Source organism: Danio rerio, chromosome 11 (genome assembly GCF_052040795.2).
Source record: "Danio rerio strain M-AB ecotype USA chromosome 11, GRCz13ab, whole genome shotgun sequence".
NCBI classification, from domain to species: domain Eukaryota; kingdom Metazoa; phylum Chordata; class Actinopteri; order Cypriniformes; family Danionidae; genus Danio; species Danio rerio.
This window is the reverse complement of record NC_141031.1, coordinates 2,067,562-2,089,934: the sequence shown is the minus strand read 5'-3', so window position 1 is coordinate 2,089,934 and position 22,373 is coordinate 2,067,562. Positions and strand designations below refer to the sequence as shown.

The window sequence follows — 22,373 nt, the reverse complement described above, 5'->3', positions numbered from 1 at the left end:
TATCATCACAATGCAAGTACACTCTTCCAAAGAACACATATTTTATTCTTAAGAGTATTTCATTTAATTAGAGTAATTTTAACAATTTTAAAATTAGGAGTTAGAATCAGAATGTGAAAATGTATATCGTAAAGCAGAGATGCGCAAAGTAGGGTCTGCGGGACAAAGTTGGCCCATAGTAGCCTGCAGATTTGGTCCATCATCCTAGCCGTGACGAGTGGGAGGATGATGGGGATGGTTTAAAAATGGTTATTTCTAATTGAATGCAACCTTTTGTTTGTTTTATTGCTAAGCTACAAAAAGCTAATGTAAATTGAAAGTTTAAATTAATTGAAATAAATGATTTTTTTTTAAATATACTGTCACCCGACAGATAGAAGACAGCCTCGGAGATCAGTAGACCTACACGGAATTTGCGTGTGCAGATTTCCGCAGATTTTTAGCCAATCATTGAGTTTATGTATTTACTTGTGTAAATGTGAGTACATTTATATTTATTCAGTTTTTATATAAATTTCAATAATAGTATTGTGATATAATAATCGTAGTATTAAAATGTTTATATGCTTTATTGACAATACAGTTTGTAAAGTAATATATTCAGTCTTTTAGTAGATATAGTATATGAGTGACTTGCTTTGTTTACCAAATAAGTGGATCTAACTGGATTTGCATTGTAAACATTACAGTAAATAAAAGTTAAACATGTATTATTTTTTATTGCACATATAAAGTTCATTATCCGCATACTTCCACAGATTTTGCTTACAAAATTCTCCGCAGAAATACCAAACAATGTCTGCAGATTCTTTCTGGCCTTAGAGATCAGTGAGCAAATGAAGGCAAAGGCAGATTGTGCTAGTGTATTCAGCTTAAATTCCACTGTGCTATAAATGTGTTTGTTTATGTTTTCATTGTAATAAGTTACAATTTAAAAATATACTGTTAGTTAATATGATTTAAAGTAATGTTTTCTATTCATTTTTTAAATATTATAAATTAAGTTTGGAAATTATCCATGGAAACTTTAATGTACACTCTCATAAAAATAGTCAATGTTGTACCAAACCCTTGTCACTGGGGCAGTACCTCTTTATGGAACAGAGCTGTACCTTAAGACAAACTAATTTGTACCATTGCAGTTTTTTAAGGACTTGATTTGTACCATGGGAAACCAAAATGCACCTTTGGTATTTAAAACCTGCAGATACAATATTGTGCCTTCATCCACAGTACAAAACTGATCCATGAAGGTAGCACTACAGTGACAAGACACTTTATACCTTAACAGTTCCTTCAAGAACTATTTAAAGGCATTTTGCTTTATCCAAAATGCGTCAATTTATTTTCAGTAAATATAAAACATCAAATAAAACAATGTTTTTATAAAAAGTTAATGTTTGTGTAAATGCAGCTCTTCCATTTACAATAAAGAATACAAAATACTTTAACATCAATCAACAGATCTATTTTTGCTAAACATTTCACAACACTTTTGACAAAAATGTTACAGAAACACATTCTCCCATCTACAATATAAAACTTTTTTCTACTCCAGTTTTTACACAATGCCTTTGTAATCTCTGAAAAGTGCATTTAATTTACTTAATTCTAAAATAGAAATAGAATTATGCAACAGCAGTAATGAGATATGCACAATGTTTGATTAGTTTTACAATAGTAAAATGTCTGCACGAACACTTTGCATATGAAGGACTTTTGAACTGAAGCTAACTTGGTTAGCGCTAGCAAAGGCATGTTTACACAACACCATTTTCTATGAAAGTAAAAACATTTGATGCATTTTGCTCATTAATTTACACAACAACAGCATTTTAGGTGACTGAAAATGCTAAATAAAACTGTTTTTAATGTGCAAGTTTTTACAAACAGTACACAGCTATTGTCTTCATGCAGACTACAAAAATAGAGCTGTGAGGACAAATGGAGAGAATTCTGAGATTATCTGAATTCATGGCTATTTTCTCTTGAATAAATGTTTGATTAGCTTTACAATAGTAAAATGTCTGCATGAACACTTTGCATATGCAGGACTTTTGCCAGCTCACATGCACAATGGAAAGCAAACGCCAAAAGGTCCGGATATCAATAATGAAACTGTATTTTTCAGAAAATGCTTACCAAATGTTTATTAATAATGCCTTAAATGTTCAGTTTACACCTACAGTTTTATGTTTTACCAGTTGTTTTGTATTATAGAGCTTAATAATTAATGTTTATTAGTTTCTTTAAACATATGCTTTTAAATGATGATTCATGTTTCAATATGGAAATTATTTATAAAATAATTTTGCCTGTCCAGTAATTTTTAGGTTCATAGATATTGCAAGAAAGGAGGAGTTGTTCAACACTTATGTGCCTTTTTTATGAGAACAAATGTTGCTAAAAATGTTGCTAGAATCGGTTTTTATGTATGGGCAATTTATATTGCATCACTAGAAATGATTGAGGTCATGTCCATGTGTTGTGTAATAAGCCTATATATTGATTATTGTGACAGAGTGATTTTTGCAATCATTACATTAAAAAAAAGGTGAACACATTAATTAAACATAAAAGTGTCCATTTATGAAAAATCTAAAGAACAACTAAACACAAACCCTTACTAGCATTTCCTCAACACATGCTAAAGACAGACTGAGAAAACAGGAGCTGTCCTTCTCAGAAGCACATTGTTAAACTTGCATTGCCCTTTCATTCAGCTGGATGCATGCAAAGCTTTCTTCTTTACAGCGCCTCATAAACCCGGCCTTTTATTTTGCCTTTTCAGGATGAAGCTGAGTCAACATTTGGTCTCCCCCACTCTTCGGCCACCTTGAACATCGTTGCGAATCAGACAGACAGTCTAAAAAACGTCTTCCTGACAACCCGCAACGTCATAAAAACACAAAAGTCACACCACAAAGAAAATCTGACCAAAGACTTGTATAGTTCTCATCAGACCAAAAGTAATCCAGTCCTTAAAACTGCTCCTAACCTCAACTCACCCCTGAAACTAGACATACTAAACCTGTACTTAACCTTAAACCCTAATGAGATGTCAACATGAACTTCAGGACTAAAGCTAACTTGGTTAGCGCTAGCAAAGGCATGTTTACACAACACTATTTTCTCTGAAACTAAAAACATTTTATGCATTTTGCTTATTAATTTACACAACAGCATTTTAGGTGAAAGAAAACGCTAAATTTTAAAAAACTGGTTTTAATGTGCAAGTTTTTACAAACAGTACACTGCTATTGTCTTCATGTAGACTACAAAAATAGAGCTGTGAGGACAAATGGGGAGAATTCTCAGATTATCTGAATTTACTGCTATTCTCTCTTGAATAGATTCTGCCTTCTATTGTTTAAAAATAAGTCTCGAGCTCTGCCTGATATTAAAAACTTATATAGAGAGCTGTCTGCTGTGCAAACACTAGCCAAGAGCGCTGTCTGCTGTTAAAAAAACTAGTCTAGAACATCGTCTGATGTTAAAACTAGCCTAGAGCGCTGTCTGATGTTAAAACTAGCCTAGAGCGTTGTCTGCAGTTAAAAACTAGCTTAGTGCCATCTGCTGATAAACACTAACCCAGAGCACTGTTTGCTGTTAAACACTAGCCTAGAGCATCGTCTGAGAGCGCAGTCTAGAGCGCAGTTTGTTCTTAAAAACTAATCTAGAGCATCATTCAATGTTAAATCAGCTAGGCTAGAGCAACCTTTAGATGTCAACGTCAACTAACCTAGAGCGCCATATAATGTTAAACACTAGCCTAGAGCACCATCTGGTGTTAAAAACTTGCCTAGAGCGCCGTCTGTAGTTATAAACTAGCCTAGATCGATATCTGCTTTTAAAAACAAGCCTAAAGCGCCGTCTGCTGTTAAAAAATTAGCCTAGAGTGCCATCTGCTGTTTAAAACTAGCCTAGAGCATCGTCTGAGAGCGCAGTCTAGAGCGCAGTCTGTTCTTAAAAACTAATCTAGAGCATCACTCAATGTTAAATCAGCTAGGCTAGAGCAACCTCTAGATGTCAACGTCAACTAACCTAGAGCGCCATATAATGTTAAACACTAGCCTAGAGCGCCATCTGCTGTTAAATACTAGTCTAGAGTGCCGTCTGCTGTTATAAGCTAGCCTAGATCGCTATCTGCTGTTAAAAAAAAGCCTAGACCGCTGTCTGCTGTTAAACACTAGCCTAGAGCACCGTCTGCTGTTTCAAAACTAGCCTAAAGCGCCATCTGCTGTTTAAAACTAGCCTAGAGCATCGTCTGTTGATTAAAACTAGCCTACAGCGCTGTCTGCTGTTTAAAACTAGCCTAGAGCACCGTCTGCTGTTTCAAAACTAGCCTAAAGCGCCATCTGCTGTTAAAAATGAGCTTAGAGCGTCGTCTGCTGTTTAAAACTAGCCTAGAGCATCGTCTGTTGATTAAAACTAGCCTACAGCGCTGTCTGCTGTTTAAAACTAGCCTACAGCACCGTCTGCTGTTTCAAAACTAGCTTAAAGCGCCGTCTGCTGTTAAAAATTAGCTTAGAGCGTCGTCTGCTGTTCCGTCTGCTGTTAAACACTAGTCTAGAGCGCCAACTGCTGATTACGAACTAGCCTAGAGCGCTATCTGCTGTATAAAAACTAGCCTAGAGCACCATCTGCTGCTAAACACTAGCCTAGAGTGTCGTCTGCTGTTTTGTCTGCTGTTAAAAACTAGCATAGAGCGCCGTCTTTTCTTAAAAACTAGCCTAGAGTACCATCTTGTGTTAAAAAAAGAGCCTAGAGTGCCGTCTCTCGTTAAAAACTAGTCAAGAGCGCTGTCTGCTGTTTAAAAACTAGTCTAGAGCACCATCTGCAGCGTAGTCTGCTGTTCCATCTGCTATAGAAACACTAGCCTAGAGCGTCATTTGCTGTTTAAGAACTAGCCTAGAGCACCGTCTGCTGCTAAAAATTAGCCTAGAGGGCCATCAGCTGTTCCATCTGCTTTGAAACACTAGCCTAGAGCGCCATCTGCTGACTAAGAACTAGCCTAGAGCGCTATCTGCTGCTAAAAACTAGCTTAATTTTAGTTTTCTAAATAAACAGAACCACAAAATATGCAAGCTGTTAATCTACAGTCTAGTTCCAGCAGCTTCTCTCAGATATAACAAAAGACTAACACAATATGCAAATGCTAATATTTAAAACAGTGCCGTCCATGCTAACAGAGCCAAAGGGTAATGAACTAGCGAAAGCAAACAAGTTCAAGTGTAGACGGTGATGCTGGAGTCTGAAACTCAGCTGTTGCCTGTGTCTCAGCAGGGGTAAGATGAGCCGTCAGAGCATTGTAAATAGACTCATTGTGGGTGGGTCGTGTTGTGGGCCGCTACGTTCTTTCAAGACGCCCAGGCTGGCTATAAAACAGCATTACAGCATAGGGGCAAATTCCAGCATGGGCACGTGAAAATGTGCTCAGGCGAACTTTAAATAAGACACAGACACATTTGCATGGGCTTTCTCCTGTCAATCATTTTTTTCTTCTAAATATAGCGCTTGTTTTGCTATTTTCCTGCCCTAGTTCCAGGAGTGCGGTGATAGACACTGCAAGAATCAATGCTGAGATGTTGATGTATACACTGACAAAATAATCACGTTTGCTGTTTGTTCAAACTACTTAATTAAAATGAGCTGAAGCAACATATTTCTTGAGTTTTTTGGGGAGGATAAACTAAACGTTTCATGTTCAATTTCATTTAATTTGTAAAAACATTAAGTGAACTTAATTAATTATTAATCGTATTAACATTAAAACTTTTTAGTTACAATAATGTTATTCAAAAACATTTTTATTTAAATATTATAAACACATGTAGCAAGCTAACAATTTTAGGTACTAAAATTACTAAAGTTGCCATTAACGTTATTATTTAACTAACTTAACGTTATTTATTTTACGTTAACGTTATTTTTTAAATGTTCACAACGTCCAGTTTTTTTTAAATAAATGTATTGACGTAAATTTTTGGTTATAATAAAGTTTTTAAATAATTTTTTTAAATTAAACGTATTATAACGTAAATTTTTGGTTATAATATCATTTTATTTATTTTTTAAATTAAACGTATTATTGTAAATTTTTGGTTATAATAACATTTTATTAATTTTTTTAATTAAACATATTAACGTTAATTTTGGGTTGGTTATAATAATGTTTTTAATTGTGAATTTTTCTAATTTATTCATATTATTATTAATTGTATTAACCTTATTTTTTATTATAATAATATTTTGAATTGTATTAGAACTATTATTAATTGTATTAACATTAAAATGTTTTAGTACCAATAATGTTATTCAAAACGTTTTCATTGAAATATTATTATAAACACATGTAGCCAGCTAACAATTTTAGGTGCTAAAAATATTAACGTTGCCATTAAGTTATTTAATGTTATTTTTTAAATGTTTAAAGAATGTTCAAAAGTTTTTTAAATTAAGCATATTAACGTTCATTTGTAGTTATAATAACGCTTTTTAATTTATTTATGAAAAATAAATTATGCTCAAATTTTGGTTATACTAACCTTTTTAATTTATATTTTTAAATTAAATGTATTCAATGCATTGTAAGTACAAACACATGTAGCCAGCTAACAATTTTAGGTTAAAAATGTTCCCTTAACTTTGACATTAAGTTATTTAGCATTATTTTTTTTATGATTGTAGAATGTTCAAAATATCCAGTTTTTAAAAATGAATTGTATTAACGTTACTTTTTGATTGTAATAATGTTATTAATTGTATTAATATTGTTTTGAATTGTATTAATGTGAATTTTTTGTTTTTAATATTGTTTTTAATTTATTCTTCTGATTATTATTTGTATTAACCTTATTTTTTGATTATAATAACATTATAATTGTAATAATATTATCAGTTGTATTATATTATATTATTATATTAACGTGATAACGTTTTAGTTACAATAATGTTGTTAAAAACGTTTTCATAAAAAAATTGTAAAATTGCATGTAGTCAGCTAACAATTTTAGGTTCTAAAAATGTTTCTATAACATTGCCATTAAATTATTCAGCGTTATTTTTGAAAAGTATGTAGAATATGCAAAATGTCTGTTTTTTATCGTCTGTTTTTATTTGAATCGTTTTATCACAATTTTTCAGTTATAATAACATTTTTATTTTATTCATATTTTTATTAATTGTATTAATGTAAATTTTTGTTTATAATAACATTATTTAATATGTTTTTATTTAAATATTACTACAAACACTAACAATTTTAGGTTCTAAAAATGTTCCCTTAACATTGCCATTAAGTTATATATGATTATTTTTTAAATGTTCAAAGAACATTTAAAACGTCTATTTTTTAATGAATTATATTAACATTATTTTTTGGTTGCAACAATGTTATTAATTGTATTAATATTATTATAATTGTATTCATGTTAATTTTCGGTTAAAAATAATGTTTTTAATTGTATTAATAATAGTAATAGTTAGTTACAATAACGTTATTTAAATTGTTTTCATTGGAATATTAGTACAAGTGCATATACAAAATTTTCAGCGTTATTTTTTGAATGTCATACAATTTTCCAAAAAATTTTGGGTTATAATATTATACAAAATGTTTTCATACCATATCAGTCTTGTGACTTTCTAAGGTTTATTAATGTTTTCAGAACATTCCGTTCACATTATATTGATGTTCTAAGAATGCTTTTCTATCAACATTACAGTAATGTTCCAAATCATTATTTTAAAAACATTTACACAACCTTTAAGCAACATTACAGAACGTTCTGAGATGTTCCATGCTAGCTGGATCACATTAATATATTGAATGAACTTGCCAATGTGTCTTCTTGAGCTCACAAAGAGGCCAAATGAAAGCAGAAAATCTCCTAATGGTCTGCTTCTCTGTCCTCACGGGCTCCCTAATCCTTTAATTGACTTCATTGTATTTGTGATTGAATAATTAAAGACATCCATTAAGGTCAAAACAAAGTGACACTGAGAGACACAAACACACACATGAGCGAGATTAAAAAGTTTGCTAATACTCCAGCGTATACTTTATAAATGATGCACTTTTGACTTACTGTTTGACCTCAGGAGCGTTATGAAACTATAACATTTAGTTTTTGTTGTGTATTTAGAAAGTATAATGAATTGAAGCCTGACAGATGGGCAGTGATGTTACGATGAATCTGCAGGTTATAACTTACATATTAAATATTATTAAACTGTCAGTTTGTCAGTGTACACAAACAAGATGACTGACATCTGAAGCTAACAACAGTATCATTTACGTCAACCAGCACGTGACAAGAAGCTAAGTACAGTAAGTTAAAACTCCTAAAATACATTAAAGACTATTACAGCTTGTTCAAACTACTTATTTAAAATGAACTGAAATAATACTGGAGATTGTGTTGGGGTGACGACTTGATTATTTTACATCCAATCCACTTAAATCTTCAAAAAGCAAAAACCATTCCTTTTAAATTCCTATAATTCTTTTAGATTGTCCCAAAACAAATAGTGTTTTATATTTTAATTCAGTTCAAGTTCATTTGTGTAGCTCTTTTCTCACTAATTATTGTTTCAAAGCAGCTTTAAGGTGCACATTATTGCCTAACAATCAAAATCAGAACAGTTATAAGGTTATTAGTCACCATAACTTTATCAGTTACTAATAACTTTAACTAATAAACTAGTAATTAATAGCTTTTAAACAGTTATTACACCAAAAAAAATAATAATTTATTAGATTTACACATTTTTTAAGGTAACTGGTTGCAAACCATTTAAATGAGCTGAATTTAAATAAACGTCACTGAATAATCTGTTTGTTTAAATTCAGCCCATATCAATAGTTTGCAACCAGTTACTTAAAAACTTTGTAAATCTAATGAATCATTTTTTCAGTGTATATACAGTATGAACATAGTACATTTTACAGTGTACACAAAAAAGATGACTGCATCTAAAGCTAATACCAGTATCATTTAAGCCAACCAGCACATGACAAGAAGCTAAGTACAGTAACTTAAAACTCCTAAAGAAAAGACTTTTACTGCTTGTTCAAACTACTTTTTTTAAATGAACTGAAATAACACAATTCTGGAGATTGTTTTGGGGTAACAACTTAATTATTTTACATCCAATCCACTTAAATCTTCAAAAAAAAGTTTACTTAATTCCTTCATATTGTCCCAAAACAAATTGCCTGTGTTTTATATTTCAATTCAATTCAATACAAGTTTATTTGTATAGCACTTTTCTTAATAATTATTGTTTTAAAGCAGCTTTAAGGTGCACATTACTGCATTACAATCAAAATCAGAACAGTTAAGGTTACTAGTCACCATAACTTTATCAGTTACTAATAACATTAACTAATACACTAGTAACTAATAGATTTTAAACAGTTATCACACCAAAAAAATAATAAAAATAAACAATAATAATAATAATAATAATAATAATTTATTGGATTTACTACATTTTTTTAAGGTTGCAAACAGTATGAGCTGAATTTAAACAAAGAAATTGAGTTGAACGTTACTAAATTAATTTGTTTGTTTAAATTCAGCCCATATCAATTGTTTGCAACTACTTACTTAAAAGAATATAGTAAATCCAATTAATAATATCTGTCAGTGTATATATAAACATAATACATTTTACAGTGTACACACAAACAAGATGACTGACATCCAAAGCTAACAAAACCACAATAATTATTGTTTTAAAGCAGCTTTAAGGTGCACATTATTGCATTACAATCAAATTCAGATGATCAGTTACCATAACTTTATTAGTTACTAAAAACATTAACTAATTAACTAGTAACTAATAGCCTTTTAACAGTTGTTACACTTAAAGAATAAATAATTCATTGGATTTTCTACTTTTTTAAGGTAAGTGGTGGCAAACTTAAAAACAAATGAAGTTTAACATGACAAATCTATCTATCTATCTATCTATCTATCTATCTATCTATCTATCTATCTATCTATCTATCTATCTATCTATCTATCTATCTATCTATCTATCTATCTATCTATCTATCTATCTATCTATCTATCTATCTATACTGTATAAACATAGTACATTTTACAATGTACAGACAAACAAGATGACTGACATCTAAAGCTAACAACAGCATCATTTAAGTCAGCTATCACATGACGAGATGCTGAGCACATGTAGTCATTTAAGATTCCTGAAATACTCCCCCAATGGACAACATACAGCTGATAAGAGCACGCTTGTACAGTATGCATGTACAGTAAAGAGACACTTACACTGCAGGCTAGTGTTGTTGCTCCACGAGAAGGGCTCGAGGCCAGAGAAGAAGGAGCTGGCTTTCCTAAGCATGCATGAACTCTGAGCGGACACGTCAAACAGGGGTCTCTGTCCCACCCCGAGAGCCTCCACACAGTCAAACATGATGCTAAAAAACTCCTGTCCCAGACGTGCTGATTTGCCAGTCAGTGAAGCAACAGCTCAGATTAAGACCAGCAATAACACCGCAGTAGAGCTTTCACAGAATCTGCTGCTAAATCCTCTCTCAGGTGAAGCTTTTCCCCTTTTTGTTGCACGTCCTCAATGTTTTGACCATCAGTTTGCCGGGATCATGAGCTTCCTCAAACTGTCAAGAGTGTAAAGTGTGTTTCTCCAGGACCTGCGGCGCTTTACTGGCCACGGTTTAGCTCAGCCCACAGCGGAGAGCATAAAAAAGGAGGAGGAGAAACACAGAGGGAGGGAAGGAGGGAGCGAAGCGGGCGCTTTCTTGAGCTTTGGCTGAAAGAGCAAAACTTTCCCTTCCATTTTCTTCTAGAGTGATCCGTCTGTCAGCATGCATCATATTTTATACCTTCGCAAAACGAAAACAAACAACACGACCTCCTTGCACTCCCTTCATCCATCAATCCTCTGCTGTTCATAGAGTTACTTAGAGTTTTTGTCTTGTTTCTGGTCCAAATATCTAACAATGCTGAAATAAAGAAGCTTTTTCTAGACAAGAACAAAATATTGTTTTGTTTACAGAAATAATGTGTCGAAATTAAGTGAGTTTTTTCTCTTAAGACAAGCAGAATAATGATAATCTTTTGAAAAGGTTTTTCATTTTGACCTCAGATTATTTTATTCACCCCATAGGCAGATTATTTTGCCTGTTTTAAGGAAAAATTATTAACATCATTAACATTTTGTGCAAATACAATATCATATACACACAAAATGAAGTAACATGCTGTTCTGCTTTTTCAAAAACAAGAACTAATGGCCATAACAAACCATGCAGTTAATAAATAACACAGTAAATGTAAAAAAAAAATAATAATAATAATAAAAACAATAATAATAAAAATGAATAAATAAATAAATAATAATAATGAATAAATAAATAAATAATAATAATGATGAATAAATAAATAATACTACTACTAAGAATAATATAATAAAATGAAAAAAATAATAATAATAACAATAATAAAAATGAATAAATAAATAAATTAATAATATTAATAATAATATAAAAATCAAATAATAATACTAATAAAATAAATAAATAAATACTATTACTACTAATAATAACAAAAATAAAAGAATAAATAAATAAATGAATACATAATAATAATAATAATAATATAAACATAAATAAATAAATAAAAATAATATAATAATAAAAATGAATACATAAATATTATTAATAATAATAATAACAATAATAATAATAACAATAATAATAATAATATTAATGCATATAATAATAATAATAATAATAATAATAATAATAATAATAATAATAATGCTTTATTTCTCTTCTGCTTTAAGATCAATAGTCTCACACTACAAAAATGCTTTCTTATAGTTTTCATCTTGTTTCTGGTCCAAATATCTAAAAATGCTTAAATTAAGAAGTATTTTCGAGACAAGAACAACATATTGTTTTGTCTTTTAGAAATAATGAGTCAAAATTAAGCGAGTTTGTCCTTATAAAAAGCAGAATAATGATAATCTTTTGAAAAAGTTTTTCATTTTGACATTAGATTATTTTACTCACCTCTTAGGCAGATTATTTAGCTTGTTTTAACATTATTAACATATTGTGACACAATATCATATACACACAAAATTAGGTAACATACTGTTCTGCTTTTACACAAACAAGAACTAATGGCCATAAAAACAATGTAGTTATTAAATAACACAGTAAATGTTGAACATTAAAATAAATAATAATTATTAATAAAAAAAATAATTTTTAATAAATATATATAAAAACTAGTTATAAAAATGTCTTTATTGCTCTTCTGCTTCATAAAAAATAGTATCACACTGCTTTTCTTACTTCAAGTTTTTGTCTTGTTTGGAGTCCAAATATCTAAAAATGTTTAAAATAAAAAGCATTTTTTGACAAGAACAAAATATTGTCTTGTTTTAAGAAATAATGAGTCAAAATTAACTAATTAAGGAGTTTTTCCTTAATAATAATAAAAAAAACAAGCAAAATAATCTGCCAGTGGGGTGAGCAAAATAATCTTATGTCTAAAGGAAAAACAAGAGTAAGAACTGCACAACAATGATGCTTCATTCATCAGTAATATGTCCCTGTATATATCATTAATGTGAAACGGAACAAAAGCTGATGTCGTCATACTGCCCCCTACTGTTCATTTCACCCACAAACTGCAGTCAAATGTATTTTAAAGTACATTTTTAAGGTCTCACTATTTGTTTTCACAATATATATATATATATATATATATATATATATATATATATATATATATATATATATATATATATATATTGTGTCAGAAATCAGAAAGCATTTACAAGACATGTGAAAATGTCTTGTTTTTAGAAATAATTAGTTAAAATGAAGTGAGATTTTCCTTAAATATGCAAAATAATCTGCCAGTGGGGTAGGGGAAATAATATTATTTCAAAAGGAAAAACAAGATTTTTTTCATAACCCATTGGCAGATTATTTTGCTTGTTTAGAGCAAAAATTCACTTCATTTAGACTAATTAATACTTAAAACACGACAATATTTTTTGCTTGTCTAGAAAAAGCTTGTTGATTTAAGAATGTTTAGATATTTTATTAATTATATTATTAATTCATGACACTGTGAATCTTTAAATTACACTCACAAATCATGTTTGCTGTTTGTTCAAACTACTCATAAACAGCAAAATGAGCTGAAACGGCACAATTATTGTTTTTTTAGGGGACAACTTAATTGTTTTATGTTCAATCCACTTAAATTTTTACAAACTAATAAGATAACCTTCATGTTGTCCCAATGCAAATGAATTGTGTGGAACCCAGAATTTTTTACAGAGTATTATTAATGTCTCCCCACTTCAGATGTGGTATTTATAAAGAAATACACTACACATAAGGGCAGCACAGTGGCTCAGTGGTTAGCAAGAAGCAAGAAGGTTGCGAGTTCGAGTCCTGGGTCAGTTGGCATTTCTGTGTGGAGCTGTGCGCATGTTCTCCCCGTGTTGGCGTTGGTTTCCTCCGGGTGCTCCGGTTTCCCCCACAGTCCAAACACATGCACTATGGTGGAATTGATCAACTAAATTGTCCATAGTGTATGTGTGTATGAGTGTGTATGGGTGTTTTCCAATACTAAGTTGCAGCTGGAAGGATATCCGCTGTGTAAAACACATGCTGGAATACATTATAGCATTTAAAATACTCACATATCTAAAAAAATACACTCAAAACGGCTGCTTGTTTAAACTACTTATTAAAAATAAGTTGAAGCAACACAATTCTTGATTTTTTTTTTGAGGCAACTTATTTGTTTTATGTTCATCCCACTTAAAAATAGGATCAAATTAACTTAGTCTACTTGAGTTGGCACAACATAACCCAGCACATTTTACAGTGTATTAACATGAAGAATTGTTCTGTCTTTAGTGTTTCCATCTGCAGTCTTTCCAGATCCCTCTTCTGCTGTCCTTTCTCAATAAAACGGCATCAATAAAAGGTCAGCACTGAAATAAAAGAGCTAAAGTTTCCATCCAGTGTTTGCTTTGACTGTAAAAGTTTACTGATGCACAGTGAGACTATTTGACGCCTATCGCCACCTTAAGGCGAGTCGCAGCCTGGCAAACCCTGCTGACTCTCTCTCTCTCTCTCTCTCCGTGTGTGTGTGTGTGTGAGTGTGTGTGTGCTGTTTTCTCTGGCGGTCCTATCCTTCGCTTCTCCTCCACGCTTTGACTTTTTAGTTCCCGACTACATCATCTTTATTTTTCTCTCAGTTTGTCATTTCGTCAAGTGCACCGCAACTTAATGCCGTCCAGATCTGTGGTAACTCTTCCAAACAGTCGCTACTGAAATATGCCGAAATCTACGTCAACTGTCCCTGTTGACTCTGTATTGCATTTCTTTATTCTCTTGCAATGCCTTCCAAACTCGTCTTGACCCAGCCAAAGTCTGCATCCAATGTTCTTACTTTGACATGTTTTTCATGGTCATGTGGATTATTCAGAACATGGTGCTAAAGACTACAAATATATTCATCCTAGCTTATTTACCAAGACTGTCTGCATCAGTGAGGAAACTTTGATTTAGTGCTGCGCTTTCACTGCAGTTCGACATTTTCCCGAGCAAAACAGCATGTCATCTATTTACTTGACGATGGCTTGTCAGTCTTTTAATTAAAGCAATTTTGACGAAAAGCATTTATTGCGCAATATGTACGTGGTTTGACAGCTTTCTGCAGTTCATTTTAAATCCAAACACACCGGAGCGTCTGCATCGCTGTCTCATTATAATCACATTTCCTCCAGGGGAGTGTGAGAGAAACAGTGTGGCATTACATTTACACAAACCCACAGCCTATATGATCCTCTCGCTCTGCTTTTCCCCTTTCCTCCCTCATCCAAGAGGACTGAACTCTGAAACACAGCCCCAGTGGGGTGCTAACTTTCCCCAAAACTTCTGCCCACCCTCTCTCTCCCTCTCTCTCATTCAGTCAGTTTCTCTCTCTAGTTCACTTGTCTTTTCTCTGGCGCCCGGCTCTCTACATCTGCCTCTGCTCTCTATAGCTCTTTTTCACTGTATTGTATGAATTTCATTCCATTTCAAAAAGCATGCAGTTATACTTTATGTTGATCATTCCTTTTAGATTTCCTGTAACTATAGATAACTTTGCATTTCCAGTAGAATAGCCCACTAACTCTGGTAGAATGGTCAAATAACTCTTGTGGAATGCACAACTTACTCCACTAATGCTACTAGAATGATCAACTTCCTCTAGTGCAATGGTTAACTAACTCTACTAGAATATTCAACTAATTCTACCAGAATAGTCAACTATCTCTGAAAGAATAGTCCAATAACTCCAGTAAAATAGTCAACTTACTCTACAAGAATGGTCCACCAAGTCCAGTGGAATGAACAACTAACTCTAGTGGACTGGTCTACTAACTTTAGTGTCATGGTCAACTAACTCTAGTGGACTGGACCACTAACTTCAGTGTCATGGTCAACTAACTAGTGGAATGATCCATTAAGTCAAGTGCATTAGTCAACTAACTCTAGTGGACTGGTCCACTAACTCTAGTGCAATGGTCAACTAACTCTAGTGGAATGGTCAACTAACTCTAGTGGAATGGTCAACTAACTCTAGTGGAATGGTCCACTAAGTCAAGTGCAATGGTCAACTTACTCTAGTGGACTGGTCCACTAACTCTAGTGCAATGGTCAACTAACTCTAGTGGAATGGTCAACTAACTCTAGTGGAATGGTCAACTAACTCTATTGGAATGGTCCACTAAGTCAAGTGCAATGGTCAACTTACTCTAGTGGACTGGTCCACTAACTCTAGTGGAATGGTCAACTAACTCTAGTGGACTGGACCACTAACTTTAGTGTCATGGTCAACTAACTAGTGGAATGATCCATTAAGTCAAGTGCATTAGTCAACTAACTCTAGTGGACTGGTCCACTAACTCTAGTGCAATGGTCAACTAACTCTAGTGGAATGGTCCACTAACTCTAGTGGAATGGTCCACTAACTCTATTGGAATGGTCCACTAAGTCAAGTGCAATGGTCAACTTACTCTAGTGGACTGGTCCACTAACTCTAGTGGAATGGTCAACTAACTCTAGTGGAATGGTCCACTAACTCTATTGAAATGGTCCACTAAGTCAAGTGCAATGGTCAACTTACTCTAGTGGACTGGTCCACTAACTCTAGTGGACTGGACCACTAACTTTAGTGTCATGGTCAACTAACTAGTGGAATGATCCATTAAGTCAAGTGCATTAGTCAACTAACTCTAGTGGACTGGTCCACTAACTCTAGTGCAATGGTCAACTAACTCTAGTGGAATGGTCCACTAACTCTAGTGGAATGGTCCACTAACTCTATTGGAATGGTCCACTAAGTCAAGTGCAATGGTCAACTTACTCTAGTGGACTGGTCCACTAACTCTAGTGCAATGGTCAACTAACTCTAGTGGAATGGTCCACTAACTCTAGTGGAATGGTCCACTAACTCTATTGGAATGGTCCACTAAGTCAAGTGCAATGGTCAACTTACTCTAGTGGACTGGTCCACTAACTCTAGTGGAATGGTCCACTAACTCTAGTGCAATGGTCAACTTACTCTAGTGGACTGGTCCACTAACTCTAGTGGAATGGTCCACTAACTCTAGTGCAATGGTCAACTAACTCTAGTGGAATGGTCCACTAACTCTAGTGGAATGGTTAACTAACTCTAGTGGAATGGTCCACTAAGTCAAGTGCAATGGTCAACTTACTCTAGTGGACTGGTCCACTAACTCTAGTGCAATGGTTAACTAACTCTAGTGGAATGGTCCACTAACTCTATTTGGAATGGTCCACTAAGTCAGGTACAATGGTCAATTAACTCTAGTGGACTGGTCCACTAACTTTAGTTGAATGGTCCACTAACTCTAGTAGAATGGTCAACTAACTCTAGTGTAATGGTCAACTAAATCTAGTGGAATGGTCAACTAACTTTAGTGTAATGGTCAACTAACTTTAGTGGAATGGTCCACCAAGTCAAGTGCAATAGTCAACTAAATTTAGTGGAATGGTCCACTAAGTCAAGTGAAGTGGTCCACTAACTCTAGTGGAATGGTATATTGAAGGAGGTTATTGGCTGTTTTTGTTGTGCTGGTTGAAAGTCTCTTTACATTCCATTAGTAATGATTAAAGTAAATGATCTAAATGTATTTATATTTATTTTTATATACTGGATAAGGCATAAAACAAAAAAAAGTTTATCGAATTAAATATTGTTGAGCAGACATCTCCCATAATTCCGATAAGTAGCCCAAACTGTCTGTCAACAAATGTAGATTTGGGCTTCTGCGCATCTCTGTTCACGCACATCTGCCATTAGCACACGCATGCCATTTTGGCAGATCACCTACAGCACCTTTAACTCTAGTGAAATGGTCTACTAACTCTATTAGAATGGTCCATTAACTACTAGAGGACTGGTCCACTAACACTACACGGTCCAATAACTGTAGTAGAATGGTAATCTAACTCTAACTCTAATTGAATGATCAACTTACTCTACTAGAATAGTCAACTAACTTTAGTAGAATGCTCTAATAACTCTATTAGAATGGTCAACTAATTCTGTTGGAATAGTCCACTAACTCTACTAAAATGGTCAACTGCAGTGGAGTCATAATCAACTAACTCTAGTAGAATGGTCAATTAACTTATGTAGAATAGTCCATCGTAATGTCACCTTAATTGGCAAATAGTCCAACAGAATAGTCTAACTAGCAGAACAACTCTAACTCTAGTGGAAGAGCCCAATAAGCAAAGGTAGATCTTTCACAGCATGGGCTATTATATTTTTCTTCAGGTGAAAGTCTTATCCTTTTTAGAATACTGTACATGCAGTTTTCAATATTTGTAAAAAAAAAAACAAAATAAATAAATAAATAAAGGACAATATAATTAGCCAGTTTAAGGACATAGTTAAGCCTTTAACGCTCACTTTAATCTTAATACTAGTATCTTACAAAATAACTAGCAAATCATTATGTACTGTCATCATAACAAAACCAAAATAGCTAATCAGCACTTGGGAAATATTAGAAAAATAACTCAAATTTCACAGGTGGAGTAATAATTTTGTACATTCTTAGATTATCACCCTGCAGCCCAAGACCGGTTACTCACTGAAGCTAAGCAGGGCTGAGCCTGGTTAGTACCTGGATGGGAGACCACTAGGGAACACTAGGTTGCTGTTGGAAGTGGTGTTAGTGAGGCCAGCAGGGGGCGCTCAACCTGTGGTCTATGTGAGTCCTAACGCCCCAGTAAAAGTGAAGGGTACACTATACTGTCAGTGGGCGCCGTCTTTCGGATGAGACGTTAAACCGAGGTCCTGACTCTCTGTGGTCATTAAAAATCCCATGGCACTTCTCGTGAAAGAGCAGGGGTGTAACCCCGGTGTCCTGGCCAAAGTCCCTCTATCGGCCCATACGATCATGGCCTCCCAATCATCCTCTTCCACCGAATTGGCTCTGTCACTGTCTCTCCACTTCACCTATAGCTGGTGTGTGGTGAGCGCACTGGCGCCGTTGTCCTGTGGCTGCCGTCGCATCATCCAAGTGGATTCTGCACACTGGTGGTTTTGTGGAGAGACCCCCCTCATGATTGTGAAGCGCTTTGGGTGTAAGGCCATACACAATAAATGCGCTATATAAATACACATTACATTACATAGATTTGTTTGACAATTCAAACAACACCCTCAAGGGGAAAAGCCAATCTTCCTTCTAAATACTACAGCCAAAACAATGATGTACAAAATATTTGAGTCACTAATACCAACAAAACATTTATGAAAAGCATTTTCAAATGCAACCAAACCGTTAACAAACACACTCCTGCTTTACTTTTGCTCGTCTGTCCCTTTTTGCAGACATCTGTTAATCCGCACATACGTTACCCCCTATTTCACCCCATACCTTTGCTCTCTCTGCCTCAACATTTTCACCTGTCTTTCAACACGTCCCCCTCCCTCCCTTTCTCCCTCGCTCTCATTCTCTTGTTCTCTCTCTCTCTCACACACACACACACACTCCACAGTGACACACAGCAGGGAGCACACTGCACAATCTCAGCCAGTTCTGTTCTCTCCACACCTTGAGGCAATTACACCCCCCTTCACACACACACACACACACACACACACAGAAAGGAAGAGGGAATGCAGACAGGAAAAGGCGCCCCATTCTGTCTCTTTCTCAGGCCCTCCTGCTTTTCATCCGTCTGCCAATCATTGCTGTCCATCTGTGACTTCTCTATCTTTTTGTGGTATATTGTCTCAGGCTTCCTCCAGTGGTGTCGGTGGCTCATCTGCAGGCTTTCGCAGAATCAAATGCATGTTTTTTTTTTTTACTACCGAGCACTGGCGTCATGGGATGCCCAGACATACTGAACAAAACCCACTCTGTTCAAACGGCTGGCGAGGAACATAAACCTGGCGCTCGTGTAGTTTGTGGTTGGAGCTGTGCAGCATTCGGGTTTGGATTTCTGACTGCATGTGTGCTGGATTTGCTTGTGTTGGAATGTGTGTTTCCTTGGGGGTCTGTAGTGTGTGTGTGTGTGTGTGTGTGTGTGTGGGTCATGAATTGTAATCTGACCCTCAAGGGTAAAATAGGCCTTCCTTCATGACAGGGCACACATACAGGCTTTTGTGCACAATTAAGTGCACAATTAACTACATTTACAATGCTTATAAATCTGCATAATGTTCACTAAAAGTGAAAACCAAACTAGCCATAGTGATTTCGTTAGCTCACATTGCTAGCTTCATGGCGAATAATTCATCTGTGCATGTCGTTTAGAACAAAATAATAGTTTGCTATTGTTGTCTTTAATTGACATCTGAAAATGCACTTCCTGTTTGTTTTCAGTTCAATTCTCAGATTATATCTGTCTGAGGTCTTGGGCGTGGCTAACATATTAACCACGCCCCCTCCAGTTGTCAGTCAACAAACCGACACGGTGAGCAGGAGGAGTCTGTTAGGTTGTAATAACTCTCCCTAAACCCTTTTCCCCATCTTTCTGAATGAAACGCCTACTTTACTACATCCAATCAGCTTACGGTAGAGCAAAACAAGCCACGCCCACTGCTTTTTTATTTACAATTCATGTCTCTATAGAAACTGTATTACAATACGGAAGAAATGCTAGCAGGTTCCAGTTCATGCAGACTTTCAAGCAAACACTCATCATAAAAAATTAGACTATTCATTAGGTTATGCCCTTATTGGGCGTGGCTATTATGTTAACCACGCCCCCTCCAGCTGTCAGTCAACAAACCGACACGGTGAGCAGGAGGAGTCTGTTAGGTTGTAATAACTCTCCCTAAACCCTTTTCCCCATCTTTCTGAACGAAACGCCTACTTTACAACATCCAATCAGCTTACAGTAGAGAAAAACAAGCCACGCCCACTGCTTTCTTATTTACAGTTCGTGTCTCTATAGAAACTGTATTACAATACGGAAAAAAATGGTGGCAGGTTCCAGTTCATGCAGACTTTAAAGCAAACACTCATCATAAAAAATTTGATTATTCATTAGATTATGCCCTTCCAGCTGCAACCCAACTCTGGGAAACACCTATGCAAACACACTCATTCACACTCATACACTACGGACAATTTAGCCTACCCAATTCCCCTGTACTGCATGTCTTTGGACTGCAGGGGAAACCGGAGCACCCGGAGGAAACCCATGCGAACGCAGAGAGAACATGCAAACTCCACACAGAAACGCCAACTGAGCCGGACAAAATCAGACCAAGATGAAGTTCAGTTGGAGTTCCTTTCAGAAACTCGACTTTGACATATTCATTCTGTAGTTGGCGTGGCATGACCTTTATAAAATCTGTGATTTTTGAGGCAGTGTTAGCATTAACTGTTATGCTTTTTAGGCTAATGATTTCGTTCGTGTGGGTTTCCTCCAGGTGCTTCGGTTTCCCTCACAGTCCAAAGACATGCGGTACAGGTGAATTGGGTAGGCTAAATTGTCCGTAGTGTATGAGTGTGTGTGTGGATGTTTCCCAGAGATGGGTTCCGGCTGGAAGTGCATCCACTGCATAAAAATGTACTGGATAAGTTGGCGATTCATTCCGCTGTGGCGACCCTAGATTAATAAAGGGACTAAGCCGACAAGAAAAAGAATGAATGAACTAATAATATAAGTTGATGCATTAACACACGTTAAGCGAATAAATGTACTAAAGGTTGTCTTTTGATTAAATGTATTAATAGTTGAAAATATTTGTACACTTTGTCTTGCAATCTAGCACACAAGACCTGCTTTTATTCTTCCAAATATGAAAAAGAGCATTGTGAACATTCTACAAAACATCTTTTTTTCCCCCACAGAATGTAAAAGAAAGTCGAAGGATGTTGGGAATTTTTTCCTAATGTCAGGATATTGATATTTGCACGAACGTCTCCTGTAGCTGAACAAACAGAGAGATTCATGCACAGCTTGACAAATGCTATAGTGGCACAGAAGCGCTTGACTCTCTGCTGTTTTAATGTCAGAAAGTCATGCCCGCTAACTTGTGATGGGACAGTTTCCCTGCAGCATGTGTGAAAGCCAGCTGATCTCCATCCCCACACACTTTCTGTCCGTCTTTATTCCTTACTTTAAAAAATAAATACTAATCACAGTCATTGCATCTTCACTGTATTCAAATCACTTTGCTGTATTCTGTTATCATGCTAATGCACAGTCACTATTTACAATTTGCTTCTCTCTCTTTCTTTTATTTCCATTTTAAATCTGCAAGTTAAAGACAGCTGTATTTTTTTGTGGTCAAAGAGAAACGTTTCTGTGTGGAGTTTGCATGTTCTCCCCGTGTTGGCATGGGTTTCCTCTGGGTGCGCCGAATTCTCCCACAGTGCAAACACATGTGCTATTGGGGAACTGGTTAAGCTAACTTGTTCATAGTGTATGAGTGTAAATGTGAGAGTGTATAGGTGCTTCCCAGTCATAGGTTGCAGCTGGATCCGCTGCATAAAACATGGTTTGCTGGATAAATTGATGGTCATTTCACAGTGGTGACCCCCGATTAATAAAGTGAATAAGCCAAAAAGAAAATGAATGAATAAATAAATGAGTTGGAGGTTCATTCCGCTGTGACGACCCTTGAATAATAAAGTGACTAAGTCAAAAAGAAAATGAATGAATGAGTTGGTGGTTCATTCCGCTGTGGTGACCCCTGAGTAATAAAGTGACTAAGCCAAAAAGAAAATGAATGAATGAATGAATGAATGAGTTGGAGGTTCATTCCGCTGTGGCTACCCCTGATTTGTCAAAAAGAAAATGA

The 22,373-nt window shown here is 34.8% G+C and overlaps 2 protein-coding genes and 1 long non-coding RNA gene across 7 annotated transcripts in view; 1 reads left to right on the top strand and 2 right to left on the bottom strand.

The window, feature by feature from the left end:
- Window positions 1–22,373, bottom strand: part of rbms2a (RNA binding motif, single stranded interacting protein 2a) — a 608,287-nt gene that overhangs the window by 425,707 nt on the left and 160,207 nt on the right. The window lies entirely within an intron of this gene.
- rargb (retinoic acid receptor, gamma b) overlaps window positions 1–22,373 on the bottom strand; it is a 139,987-nt gene that overhangs the window by 20,928 nt on the left and 96,686 nt on the right. The window contains exon 1 of one of the 4 annotated variants that reach the window (XM_087271676.1): window positions 10,302–10,668. Coding sequence (XP_087127802.1) covers window positions 10,302–10,446 — 145 coding nt within the window. The 5' untranslated portion in view covers window positions 10,447–10,668. 4 annotated transcript variants of the gene reach the window in all.
- On the top strand, window positions 13,809–16,641 carry LOC147841620 (uncharacterized). Its single transcript, XR_015502235.1, has 3 exons — window positions 13,809–15,567; window positions 15,613–16,487; window positions 16,555–16,641. It is a non-coding gene; the product is annotated as an uncharacterized LOC147841620 (long non-coding RNA).